This window comes from Meleagris gallopavo, chromosome 1 (genome assembly GCF_905368555.1).
Source record: "Meleagris gallopavo chromosome 1, MGAL_WU_HG_1.1, whole genome shotgun sequence".
NCBI classification, from domain to species: Eukaryota; Metazoa; Chordata; class Aves; order Galliformes; family Phasianidae; genus Meleagris; species Meleagris gallopavo.
In genome coordinates this window covers 52952727-52965895 of record NC_139404.1, presented here as the reverse complement: position 1 = coordinate 52965895, position 13169 = coordinate 52952727, and the positions used below count along the sequence as shown (strand labels likewise).

At 45.9% G+C, this 13169-nt stretch overlaps 2 protein-coding genes across 4 annotated transcripts in view; one reads left to right on the top strand and one right to left on the bottom strand.

Annotated features, from left to right (window-relative positions):
* Nucleotides 1-6: 6 nt before the first annotated feature.
* Nucleotides 7-5599, bottom strand: MTERF2 (mitochondrial transcription termination factor 2). 2 transcript variants are annotated; one of them, XM_085227630.1, is made up of 2 exons: nucleotides 5191-5599; nucleotides 7-2269 (listed from the first exon to the last, which is right to left on the bottom strand). In XM_085227630.1, the coding sequence occupies exons 1-2, from the start codon at nucleotides 5230-5232 to the stop codon at nucleotides 1064-1066; spliced, it is 1248 nt and encodes a 415-aa protein (XP_085083756.1). In that variant the 5' UTR covers nucleotides 5233-5599; the 3' UTR covers nucleotides 7-1063. The 2 variants fall into 2 exon arrangements, with proteins under 2 accessions (XP_085083756.1, XP_085083762.1); XM_085227636.1 differs by having other exon boundaries at nucleotides 5108-5216.
* A 1752-nt stretch (nucleotides 5600-7351) lies between these two features.
* The window catches only part of CRY1 (cryptochrome circadian regulator 1), a 34717-nt gene continuing 28899 nt past the window's right edge, over nucleotides 7352-13169 (top strand). The window contains exon 1 of one of the 2 annotated variants that reach the window (XM_085227614.1): nucleotides 7352-7796. In XM_085227614.1, the coding sequence (XP_085083740.1) occupies nucleotides 7639-7796 (158 nt within the window). In that variant the 5' untranslated portion in view covers nucleotides 7352-7638. The remainder of the gene's footprint in view (nucleotides 7797-13169) is intronic. The other variant, XM_085227606.1, reaches the window with a different exon arrangement.

Below are 13169 nucleotides of genomic sequence, written 5' to 3'. Positions count from 1 at the left end.
AGGAACTTTAATGGTGCTACTACTTTTTTTTTATTTTTATTCACAGCCCATAAATGAAAATAAATAAAAATCCCCCAAGGATTTAAACACTGTAGGACAGGTATTATTTTAAAAGCCAGCACTTGTCAACAATTACAGTGATACATGAGAAACTGTCACCCATATACTTAGAAACTATGGCAGCTGTTTGCAAATCTGATGGTCACTTTTAATCACCAGTGTGCTCAGACTCTAGTTCTGTTATACCATACAAAAATAAGACTTTTTCAGTCATGTGAGACTCGTTTAAGTCACTCCATAACCTTTTCTCTCCCCATGCCTTGCTAGAAAAGAAATGAACAACCATGTAACAGCAATAAATGTATTTCCTTCTGATCCCCATCCTTTTGTAATAGGAGTCAGTTTCTATAGTCGTGGAAATTTCAAGGAGGTTGTCTAGTAGTTTCTTTGCATTATGGTTTGTAAATGAACACACTAGGGTATTACCATAGCAGCTGCTAAATACAAATGCTGTATTCTGCCTATTTCAGACTATGCTGGAGCTGGTTCCTGCCACCCAAAAGTCACATCTGCTTCAATTCTTCATTTCAGGATGCAGGAACTATAGCCACTTCCTGCAGCAATAAGGAATGGAACTCGAAATACATCTCCAAAGGCAGTGGACCAGTGGGTGGATTCATATTACTGGCAAAATAATCCTCCTTTTCTTTCTCAGATAAAGATTACGCTAAGCACTACCACAGACAGTGCAGTGATGGAGCTGAAAAGCCACAGAAGCTGGAGGCCAGGCAGATAAGGAAATCAGAGCCAAAAATATATATGATGCTCCCTGGGAGAAAAAAAAATAATCCTTATGTAAAGGATTAATCAACCTTTCCCATAACCAGCATTAAAAAGCTGCAATTTTATAATGAAGTTGTGCATAAAGCCCGCTCCACGACAAAGGACAGCATAAGACTACAATCTGGTTAAGATGACTTTTGCTTTAACTCCTATCAAAGAACCAAAACCTCTTTTCTCTTTGATCATTCTCACTTGCATAATTTTAAGTACAGTTTTCAAATTAATCTTCAATGTTTAGAGGAGCAACAGGATTAAACATTGGTCTCTCCTTCTTTGATTGTATCTTACCATAATTTGCTTCAAAATCTTTCTTAGTACCATTCAAGTTTTCTAGACTTCCACTCTTTATATTGTATCCCAAAGCAGAGAGTTTTTTAATCCTGTACTGAACAATTTGTGTCGTCAACTCCAGCACCATTGGTGTCTCTCTAATCTGTGCTATAGAAATTCCTTCCTTCAGCAGTCCTTCAAGTCTTTCTTCTAGAATTGGAACAGAATAATAGAGAAGGGCTGGGCATTTCAGCACCAGTTGTTTGAATTCTTGATCGCTGCACTTAAAGACGTTTTTGGAAAAAAGCATGCTCTTCTGCATAGTGGAGGGTGTAAGCTGAAAAATAAAACCTTTAAGTTTGGACAGCAGCTGTAGGACTTCGTGGTCAGTGAAATCACTCTTTTGCAGAAATTCCAAGTTTTCCTGAATTGCTGAGGAGGTACTTAACAAAATAAATGGATTTTGGCTCAGTAACTTCAGTATCCAGATCTTCATATTTGCATCAGAACCTCCTAAGCTTAAGTAATTTCTTTGTAACGTCTCTATCACGTGTTTGTTTTTCTCAGCTGGATTGTGGAAGATATTGGGTGCGCTTGTCAAGAACCTGGTGATTATATTATTTTTAAGTCCCAGTTCCTGAAAAAATAGAATATTTGCTTTCTGGTTCTCGTGATACCCAGTAGTAAAGAAAGAATCTGGAAACTGCTCTATTAATTTAATCAGCTGGTTTTCCTTCTGGCATACCAGTTGCCACAGAGCTCTTTGAGAGTTCACCTCTGCAGGACTACGCAGCATTGCCTCTGGGCAGCGTTCCAAGATACTGGCTATAGCAGGCTCATCCGCACCCATTTCTCGTAGAATTCTGGCGATTTCTGGAACGTAGGCCACCTCCTGGAGAAGGACCCATTCCTTTCCTCTGCGTATTTTCTTAATGTCAACTGACAGTCTGTGGAGCTCCTCAATGGTTTTTTTATTTTCCTCTCTTGGCTTTGTATCAGTTGTGTATCTTGAATGGATTAAGAAGCTTCTGTTTGTTACCTCAGGCCGCAAAGACAAAAAATTCAATGCAGGGCTACTGCAGTGACATCTTGCCAACAGTAATGTAACTGTATCTTTTGCACTGTGAGCAACTCCTCTCAACATCATGGAATGCAGCTGTACGCAGGGAGGAAAAACAATGCTTTGAAAACACACTGAAGACACAAATTATACCTCATAATGTTCTCAGAGCCATTGATATTTAGACTGAGCTGGCATAAGAAATTACTCTTAACGGTATTTTTTGTTATTAGCACAAAAAATCAGCTTTTGTGCAGAAGGGAAAGAAAAGATTTTTGAAAGGTTAATGTTCTGACTGATGCCTCACCAGAACATAACGTGTGGATGCAACTGTGCTGCTATGGGGGCAGCACTCTGTCCATGATATGCTGCAGTCATACAAGAACAAAGCTGTCAGCTATTTCCTGCTAGTGACGGTGTTACAGCTCACTCAAACTGCAGTGGAAAAATGTTACATGCAATTTAATTTGACAGCAATTCTACTAAATGAATAAAAAAACAAACCAAAACAAAATACAGCTTAAAACATACTTCCTAACTCTTCTTAATGTATTTGCTTAATTGCTTGGGCATTGTTCAGAGCATGACATGCTCCTACATGTGTCAGAACACTCCCAGATGCTCCTTCAGTAGCAGTTCACAGCCTAACTCATTCTCCGTGCAATTAAGGAAAAAATCATCAAACCCGTTTGTGTACCTATGCATTTTTCATTAGCTGACTCTGTTAACTGGGGCTAAGAAATCACCCTGATATTTGGGAGAGGAAGCAAGCACAGTGCCACATCTTCAGGCCTTTACTTGCCTCTACATTACCTTCTTTCCACCTTCTGCTTTCTGTCCTTGCCCGCTACCTCCAGTGGGCCCAGAGCCATCGTGCAGCTGTGGATAACCCAGTGGGGCAACTTTGCTTGTGCTGAGTGCCAGGTATCATGAACAGCACAGGCAGTGCCACCTGCTCTGCCACAGCCGGAGGAGCTGCAGCGGCAGTCATGCATGCATAGATATCACAGAGTGTATCCTTAACTTCCTAGGGGGTGGTTTTGTAACAACCTTTGGGAAGCACCGAGGTGGAAGTCAGAACTTCTGGTCTCTGAAATGCTTGACCTAATTGCTGCTGCTGTTAACACACTGAAAATTGCCCTAACTCAAAAGAGGGAAAGAAGATACAATTATGTTGTGTATTGGACAACCCTATTTATACAGTTCACCTCTCCCAAAGCATATTGTGCTTCAAAAAGTACCCACTGAGTATTAAGTAAGGCTTTTTTGGCTATTTTTTTTTTTTTTTAGAGAAAAAAGACTGTTACAATCACCCAATCTGATCTCTTGCATAACATATATTAAGAAGCTTCATGCTTCACAACTACATGAAACCCTTACAATCTGATTTATATCCATCTTCCATGAAAAAACATGATTTGTTTAGGGGACCAAAGTGAAAAAACTTCAGGTATGGTTAAACATTTTCTAGTGATAAAATACTTTTTTGTCAATAATGTGTACCATTGCTTTTAAGTTGATGTCTTTCAGTTTCTAGTAGCTGGACTTTCATTATGTTTGCCACATCATAAACTAGTAGATTAAGACATAGAAAATGCTGAACTACATTCAAGCTTGCCATTAGCAGAAAGCTGTTCATCAGTAACTTGGTTGTTAGTCATATTTCAAGTTTCTGAGGCACGACCTCACAGCTCAATGAAGCTGTATGTCATAACTCCAGGTTTAATGGCTTTATCTTCATACACTTTGTGGCTTGAGAATTACTGCCCAGTGAGCTCTAGCACTGATTGAGTAATTCTCCAGGTAGCTATGAAAGCAACCCAAAGTGCAGGTAAAACACAGGTTTTTCAGTGTTGTTTCCTTTTGTATCCTGAAAAAGTTACTTTCACCAGAACTGAAAAACTGAAGCCTCTCCTCCAGAAGAAGTGACACAACTGGCTGTGTTTGAGAACTGAGTGGTTCTATTCTATTCACTGGGTCCAGTCAAAGTAAACAGTCTCTGAAGGGTCGGGGCTTCCTGCATTAATGCTTTAACTCAGCTGGAAACTGCCATCTAAATAAACTATTGTTAAAATGGTTTGGGGTGTCAGGTGATACTTCCAAAGTACAAACAGGGAAAATAACTAACCATGACTTTTATTTCAGTATAATCCAGCTGTTAGGCTAAATTGCCTTGTGAGTAATGCAGTCACTTACAATAGAGAGTCATCTTACAAATTAGTTATGGAGCTTTTTAAAAACAAGGCCAAATTCTGTGACAGTAAACTGCACTTTTCTTTTTCAAATCTGACATGGAAATTCTTGTTAAGTTTGCTTTAGAGAAGCTTTAGGTTGTCTGGAGTTATGTTTGGCATCACAGTCATTTTTTCCTTGGTGATAGTGAGGATGGTAACCCTGTACAGAGCAGGGGGGTTGAAATTCCATGAGCACTGTGGTCCTTTTCAACCCAGGCCATTCTATGATTCTATGCTTCTATGATTCTATGATTCTATGCTCCACGCAGAATCACAGAATGCTGTAAAAGGAAGGAAGCCTTCACTTGCTAAACCACATTTGACTGCATACCCAGGAACTTTTGTAAAACAGTGAGCAGATTATATTGAAAAGAGATGAATAGATGATAATGTTTCAGCGTGCAGCAGGAACTGAGAAGCTTAGCGGTCACACTTGGTGCATGTCAGAGTCTGTAGATGACAACAGCACCTGTTGTCACACAACAGTCCTGAACGTTTAACCTGTGCCAAGAGTTCAGAGTTCTCATAAACTCATGCCGGACAGCGGTTGATATCTGTATCGCAACGGGGACTGCAAGTCTATGTATGGAGAGATTACAAACCCAAAAGGCAGCCCAGATGGACTGCTGGCGCTCACCCAGCTGCACCCCCTACAGCACAGCCCCCCTCCCCCGCACGGCCCCTCCGCCCCGCGCCTGACCTGGCTCCTGCTGAGCGCTGCGCGGCCGCGCCGGGCCCGACCCCTGTCAGCGGGCGGGGCGGAGCGGAACGAACGGAACGTACCATAGCGTGTGGTCGGGGCGTGCGGAGCCGCCCTACCGCCATGGCGCGCAGACGGACGGTTGTGGGCTGTGGATCTCTCCCGTAAACAAGGACTTTGCCATCCTGCAGCTGCAGATTTAGTGTGCTGTAGGTGATGTCTTGGTGCTTTTTGTTCTTAGAGTGCGGTGAATGCGCTGCGTGGTCTCCGTGATGGGAAATCACCTCAGGTTCTTGAGGAGAGGCACGCTGATGCCTTTAGGGGAGGCTTCTATAACCTCAGCGCGTGTCCTTCCATGTGATCGCTGCACTTGTTACAGAATAAAGCAGTAAATTCATAGATGTGGTCATCGGGCTAGCAGGGGGTGCTGGTGGTATTTCAGAAGCTGAACACGCTGTGCTGGTGAGAATCTGCTTCCTCTGGGTGATTCGAGCTGTGTCTGCCTTGGATCTCTTCTGAAGTTAAAAAACAAATCAGTGACACAAACCATTTCTACCCATAGACATGTGAGCACTTTCATAAATTACCGAGCTTAGAGGCAGGAGGGAGATCAACTTTTTGTATGGGTAGATAGCAATAGGACAAGGAGGAACAGTTTTAAACTAAAAGAGAGATTCAGGTTAGGTGTTAGGAAGAAATTCTTCACTCATAGGGCAGTGAGGTGCTGGGCCAGCTGCACAGAGATCTGTGGGTGCCCCATCCCTGGAGGCTCAAGGCAAGGTTGGATGGGGCCCTGGGCAGCCTGAGCTGCGGTGGCAGCCCTGCCCATGGCAGGGGTTGGGAATAGAAGATCTTTAAGGTCTCTTCCAATCCAAACCGTTCTGTGATTTTACTGTTTTTCAAACTAGCATGGGATCCGCATGTTCATATCCTCCAGAGCATTAAAATTGGCACTGTTGGCTCTAGAAACCCTTCTGTTGTCAGATGCACATTCAGTGGCCTGTGTTAGATCTAAGTGTAAGAGAACTGCAGAAGGGCAACTCTGTGAGCCCAGTTCAGGCTGTTTCTCAACGCACTGCACTTTCACAGTCGGTGTTTGTTAATGTGTACCACACAGCAGCATACAGTGATGTTAGGAACAGGGACCTGAAGAGCACTCCTAAATCTTAACACAACGTATTGTATACTTGATGTATGTACTTCATGTTCAATTCCTATCATGTCACACCGTTGTCTTATCCTTTTCTCTTTCTGACCCTTCCCTCTTGATTTTGTTCTCGTGGTCTGCACTAAATGAGCCCAATTAGCAAATAGCGCTCCTTCAGAAGGTTACCGGCAGGAGAGCACAGCAGCGAGATGAGCGAGATCCTTGATTAACCATGGCTTTTTTTCTCTCCTTGCTCAGAGAGCCTCTGGAGCTTACACACCTTAATTAATACATTCTTCACCTCCCTTCCACTTCTGACCCGCAGCCCAACGGCCTAACAAGGAAGGTACGGTCAGAAGGACGTGCTTTATCCCAGGGCTAGGCAAACTGCAGCTGTCGCTCAGCCTGCAGCGAGCACGGCTCGGGGAGCGGTGGTTACGAAACCCGCGAGGGAGGACTAAGGGAAGCTGGCGGCGGGCTGCTGCCTCGCTGCTCGGCGCCTCAGTTCTGGCAGGGACCGGGGACGAGAGACAGGGCTCCAAGCCGCTCGGAGAGAAGAGTTCCAACCTTACAAACAAACACTGCGTTGCGAATAACGAGCAGGCGGCCTCGCTGTGCCCGCGTACTTGGCAGTTTTGTAATCGCCGCTGGGGGAGGGGGAGGGGGTGGGTTCCGTGCGGGCGGGCTGGGCTGGCTGCGTAGGCCTTACATAAGCGGCCCGTCGGTGGGGACGGGGGAGGCGGAGCTGGGATCGGTACTCCGCCTCGGTGCCGCCAGACCCGCAGCGAGACGTGAGGGGTGGGATAGGGGTGAGAGTGAAAGCGGGGGACGCCCGAGGGGAGCAGCACGGCACCGCGGCGCATGCGCGCCGCCTTCAGCGGGAGCGCGCGGGGCGAGATACATAACAGCCGGCGGGCGCGCGCCCGGAGGGCCGGCAGCTCCTCCGCGAGGCGCCTTGCGGCCCTGCGCCCCGCCGCCCCCTTGCGCCGCCCAGGTTGGGCGGGAATCCTGCCGCGCTGCGCCACCTCCCGCCGCGGCCGGCAGCGAACACACTTCAGAAACGTGAGGGCCGGCGGTCACGTGGGGGAGGAGGCGGCCAATCGGCTGCGAGGGGCGGGAAGGAGCGCCCGGCGGAGCCCCGGCGCAGTCACAGGGCGAGCGGCGAGGTGGCGGCCGTCGGCTGCGCGGCACGAGGAGAGCGCGCGGCTGCTCCCCGTCCCCGAGCCGTCCCTTCCCGCCGAGCCGCGGGGCTCCGCGGGGTGATGCGTCCTCGTCGGGTGGCCGCCTCCGCCGGGTCCTAGAGCGCTCGCGCCGCTCTGCCCCCCGCACCGCGCGGGGCGGCGGCCGCCCCCTGCTCGCCCGGGCGCCGGGCCATGAGCACGGCATGGGGGTGAACGCCGTGCACTGGTTCCGCAAGGGGCTGCGGCTCCACGACAACCCGGCGCTGCGGGAGTGCATCCGGGGCGCCGACACCGTGCGCTGCGTCTACATCCTGGACCCTTGGTTCGCCGGTTCCTCCAACGTGGGCATCAACCGCTGGCGGTGAGTGGGGACCGGCCGCGGGCGGGGAGCTCCGGACGGCCCCGCGTTGCGCGACGCCGCGCGAGGCGAGGGACTCTCCGTGCGCGCCATATAAGGAGCGGGTAACGGGGAGCTCCGGGCGTCGCTCGGCGGCTGCGGCCCCGCGCGCGGGCGGTGACAGTAGGGCTCGGCGCCACACGTCCCGTCGGGAGCGCGGCGCGGGGCTGAGCGCTGCCTCGGACCGAGCGGGCGCGGCGTGACGGCACTGCGCCACGTCATGACCGGGGACAGGGTTGGGATGGTCCCGTGCTCGGTTCCGCTTGGTTCTCCTCGAGGATGGTTTCCTTCGGACCCCGTGACTTCGGTCGCTTTGGTTTCGACTTGTGGTCCGGTCTCTAGTTTTCAGGGGATAGGAATACTAAGATTACTTACATTAACCTTTCCTGGATGGACACTTCCACTGACAACAATAAGCCTCATAGCATTCAATAACAACTTTAGTTATCATTTCTTCCATATCCGAGGTCCGGCACACATTTTTTCTCACGGTGACTTTTTATTTTGTTTGTTTGCTTTGAAGGGAATAACTCCTTTTGCATAAGGAGCCCTAATGCTCAGCAGTGTTGATTTTATGGACGAAGTATGGTCAGTGCTTAAGTTTTAAAAGAATCTGGTCAATGGGAACAGACCTGGGTGCTAAGGGAATCACATGTCTTAGGAGTACTTCATAGGCTTCTGATGTGTTTTGCAACTGAAATACTACATAAGGCCAGGCCATTGGGTTGTGTTCTCTGAGCTGTGAATGGTGGACAGGTATGAATCATAGAACAGCCTGGGTTGAAAAGGACCACAATGATCATTGAGTTTCAACCCCCTGCTATGTGCAGGGTCACCAGCCACCAGACCAGGCTGCCCAGAGCCACATCCAGCCTGGCCTTGAATGCCTCCAGGGATGGGGCATCCACAGCCTCCTTGGGCAACCTGTTCCAGTGTGTCACCACCCTCTGTGTGAAGAACTTCCTCCTAATATCTAACCTAAACCTCCCCGTCTCAGTTTAAGACCATTCCCCCGTGTCCTATCACTATCCACCCTTGTAAACAGAACATGAACTTGGATTTTAGCAAAAGGGGGCTCATGTCTGTAGTGCTACAGTCCTAGTTCTTCAGTGGCCATTTAATGAGTTTCAGCTAGTGCAGTCCTTGAGTACCTTTGTGTAAAATATTTCATCTGCTTTGACTCAATTGTTTACTTTTGCACAGTTCTTGGTGTTCTAAAGGATGGTCCCTACACTGCCTTTTGCTTTTGAAGAAAATTGTCTTTTTCAATTGATAGAGGCTTTGTTTTTCTTGGTTGTTTGGCTTGGTTTTTCCAGAAGAGAGAGACTTTTCTATGTTTCCCTTTTTTGGAAGGGAGCCCTCCCCACCACCACTCCTTTTTCCTGTATGAACAGAGGCCTACAGAAGGAGGGTGAGTTCCACTCTGCTATCCCAAGCACTTCAGACAGCCTCCTGGGACTTGTACAGCTCAGGGCACGTGCTGTACATGGCTTTGACTAGAAGATCTCCCTGCTTTCATAGCCCAGTTTTGTAAGCCCCCCTCCCCCCCTTTTTTTTTTCCCAAGTCTGAAGAAATACATTAATTTTTGTAAAGTAGGTGATTGACAGAGCTTTGTTTGTTAGAATGAGTGCCATAAAATCATATTTAAATGAACGCTTAATAGTTTGGAATGGGTCCATTTGAGGTTCCAGTGGTTTTAATGAGCTATTTTTAACTGATGGTAATGCACACTCTCATAGCATGCATACCCGAGACTTATGATGCGGTTTTTTGGCTTGCCAGTCTCGTTCTGCACTTGTAACTGATAACCAAACACTTCTATCTCCTTGGTCACTGGATGACTGTTAGCAAGATGCTTGTATGTCTGTGCTGTAGGGTGTTGCATTGGTCAAAAATGCGTATTTTTTGAGATTAGGAGCAGAAACCCCTCAGCATTTGGAAGATGAGTCAGATTTAATCTCTTGTGGTATTTTTACTGTGATCTTTCCTTGGTTTGGGTAGGTTTACACCAAGAGTTTATGTTATGCTGAGTTAATGGTTCCAGTGACCTGAGCAAAACTCTTGTCTGTTGGAGGTTGAAGTATGAACTAACAGTGAACATGAGGAAAACGGTGTAAGAATGCTAGGAAAACAGGAGGTTTATCTTCTTGTTGGAAACAATATTGTTGCTCTGCAGACTCAACAGTTATGGTTCATTTTGAAAATGTGTTTTAAATCTTGCAACCTTGAATACATTTCTGATGAACTTTTCTCTTTAAACAATCATGTAACACTCATGAACTAATATTTTTGTGTAACTGCACTATTGAGCAAGCCTAATTACCAAGCAGTCACATGGCCTTACTGACCTCCTTTCTGCTGGCATGCAGCCTACCTGTTCTAAAATCATGAATGCTATGTAACAGACACGAGGGCCTTCATCAACTTGTTTCATTTTTCTGGTTCTCTTCAGTTTCTTATTACTGTTCATTCTCTTGAGCTGTTAAATAAATCATGACGACATACTTCCATTGAGACATGCTTTTCCCGTCTAATGAGTTCTCCTGTATCATTCACAGATAAAGTCTTGCATGAGAGTGGTTACCCAGTATGAGGAAGAAGGCGATGGAGAAATGCTAAGGAAAAATGCTAGATAGAAAACTGCTCAGATTTTGATAACTGCCCTTAAACTTTTGGCACCAGACACAAGTGTGCATCTAATTGTGCCTGCAGAATAGGCAGAGAATGTAACTTACATACTCAAACAAGTAACCATTACCTACATAAGAAAAAATGTGCTGGCATGTTTTCACAGACTTTTCTGTATTAAGCAGAATGGAATCTCGTGTGAGCGACATGATTTAGGGGAGGGTTTCTTTAGCCCTAGTTCTTGTACAAAATGGCACCTGATCAAAATATGGAAAAAGAAATGCAAACATTCTGTTAGTTGCTGGATAAGGGTTTACTTTGGCTAATTATTTACTGGTCTTAGTTTGGTTTTTTTTTTTTGAGTCTGCGTGTACGTTTTTGATATGGTAGTTGATTTTACAAGATGGATAATGTAATCTTGCCAATTCTTGAACTTCCCTATTTAATCATTTCTGTATACAGTCTCTTTCTTTTTTAGAAGAAGAGAAATAAGGTGTTTCATATATCTAGTAGTGAGAATATTGATATGTTCAGCATCCTGCTAGGCTTGTTGCTGTTATGCCAGCTAGTCCTGTTGATTTAGGAGAAGGAAGAGGCGTGATCTTTTTTGATGCTTATACCTCAAAACGTATTAAAAACTGAAGACCAAGACAAACGTTTAATTTCCAGGACACTCACTGCAATTCATGGGAAGTGAAGATTGTTTTGAAAATTTAATGCTTGAGCATCTTTTTGAGGCATCAATTCACTTTTGCTGTTCTTTACATCTGGTTTTGAGAATACGCCTGTAGTTTCAGGTCATGAAGGAAGTGGTTTGCCCTCTGGATGCTCCCTAACAGTTTTAGCAGGTACACAAAAACAAACTCCCTTTCCCACACCGAGCGTTTCACCAAATTTAACAAATAATAATACGCAGTTTTTGCTTATCTAACGACACTAGAACTAAAGACAGAGTACAGTTTAATATTGAAATCATTCAAAATAATTTTATTGACAGTTGTTTTCCTACCACTCACATAAAATAAACAGGCCTGATTCAGTGAATGTCCCTCTGTTTTCATGGTCTGACGCTTAAGATTAAAATCTCTTTATGAAATACTGAACATCAAGCCAGTCATCTAAAGTATGTACATAGATGACGAGACTTGTGGTCCTTCACGTACCAAGCTAGATGTGCATCAGCCTCTGGAGAAATGTTAGTTCATGTATATTCTGTAGGTTCTTGGGGTTCCTCTTACATGAGCCAATCTCAGCTGCTATAGCTCATGTGTACGAGGTCCTCAGGTGAAGCAGGGTTTTCGTGCACTGTTGCAGACATACCTGTCGTGCCTTTCAGTGAGTTGCATCAGTGCCCGTTCAGTGCGTAACTTGCAGAACTTTTGTTCAGCCAGCCCTCTAAATTGAGGGTGATTAACCTGTAAATTTACAAGTCTGTTATTTCGGAGTAGTAACTTGTTTTTAGAGGTCACTCGCTAAGGTTAGAGTATTACGGTCCATCCCGTTGGATTGGGGAAACGCTCTGCATCCTACCATAAATTGCCCACCTGCCCTCTTTCCCAGAAGGGCACATCTACCCTAAAAATGCCCACAGTGCAGCAATTGCCTCTATATTTTACTATGTTACATGATCTAGTCCTGTAATTTGCAAAGTACGTCACTGAGCCGTGCTGACGTATGTCCTCGCAGCTTTAATCCCGCACTGCTGATGAAAGGGCTGGTTCCACCCTCTGCCAGCGCAGCCCTCTGGTGAACCAGGTTAGCTCATTGGGCTGTCGAGGACAGCTTAATGCCTGCTTTTGGTAGGATTAGATTGTGCCATGACAAGGTGGTGGTGGTAACCGTGGAGAGGCAGGAGTGGGAGGGACAGGTGCCCTCCTTCCATGGCTTGGCTGTGGATGGAGATGACCGTGTAACTGTAGCCTGTGACGTTTGTGCGTGGTAACCACTGGGTGTTCTTCAGAAGGTGATTATTGGCTTCTTCTGTAGTGTCTCCATTTGTTGATCCCCTTTGAAGTTTTATTGTCGAAAATAAGTACTGGCCTTCTTCCTGTGTGAGGAGAAAGGTCCAATTTATTTTTTTATCGTGCTATCAGAAGGTGAGAAATAACTCTGCTGGCTGAGAAATTACCCTGTGCTTGCATATTTCTCATGGTGAATAGCTTTGTATCACCAGATTCTGTAACGTAACTGTTATTAGACCAGGAGACAAGTCTGTGCTGGTTGCTCTGGGCAGAGCGGGTGGTAGTGCAAACCAAATCTTACATAAAGTGCTCAATACGTTGTTTTTTTCTGGGTGGTGATCTTAGGCCAGAACAATTCCAGTCAGCCTTTATACACTGTGCTTGGTGGCTGCAAGAAGGATCTTGCAGGAATCTAATTCCTCAAGTAAAGCAGCGGTTTTGGAGACCTGGTTTTATACCGTGGATCTACTGGTTTAAGGACTGCAGGAGAAGGTCTGAGTAAATTATTCTTGATATGTAAGAGGAGCGTGTGGACTTTGTGATTGAGATCAAGGGAGATGTGCTCTAGAAACAAGTCCATAGGATTACTTGTCTTCTTTAGGGCCAGAATTTTTTTTGTCTTATTGTACTGAAGTATCAATAAACTGCATTCTTTACTTGATTAGGGGGAGGTAATGTTCTGTAGCTTGTGCTGCTATGTCCTCTGGTCATGGAAAGGGGAGAGGGTGACAAACCTCACTCAAGTGC

Coding starts and splice junctions, on each gene's coding strand:
- MTERF2 (XM_085227630.1), bottom strand. CDS start 5,232: ATGGCGGTAGGGCGGCTCCGCACGCCCCGACCACACGCTATG. Junction 2,270..5,190: donor CGCCCCGACCACACGCTATG/GTACGTTCCGTT, acceptor CCCTGCGTACAG/CTGCATTCCATGATGTTGAG.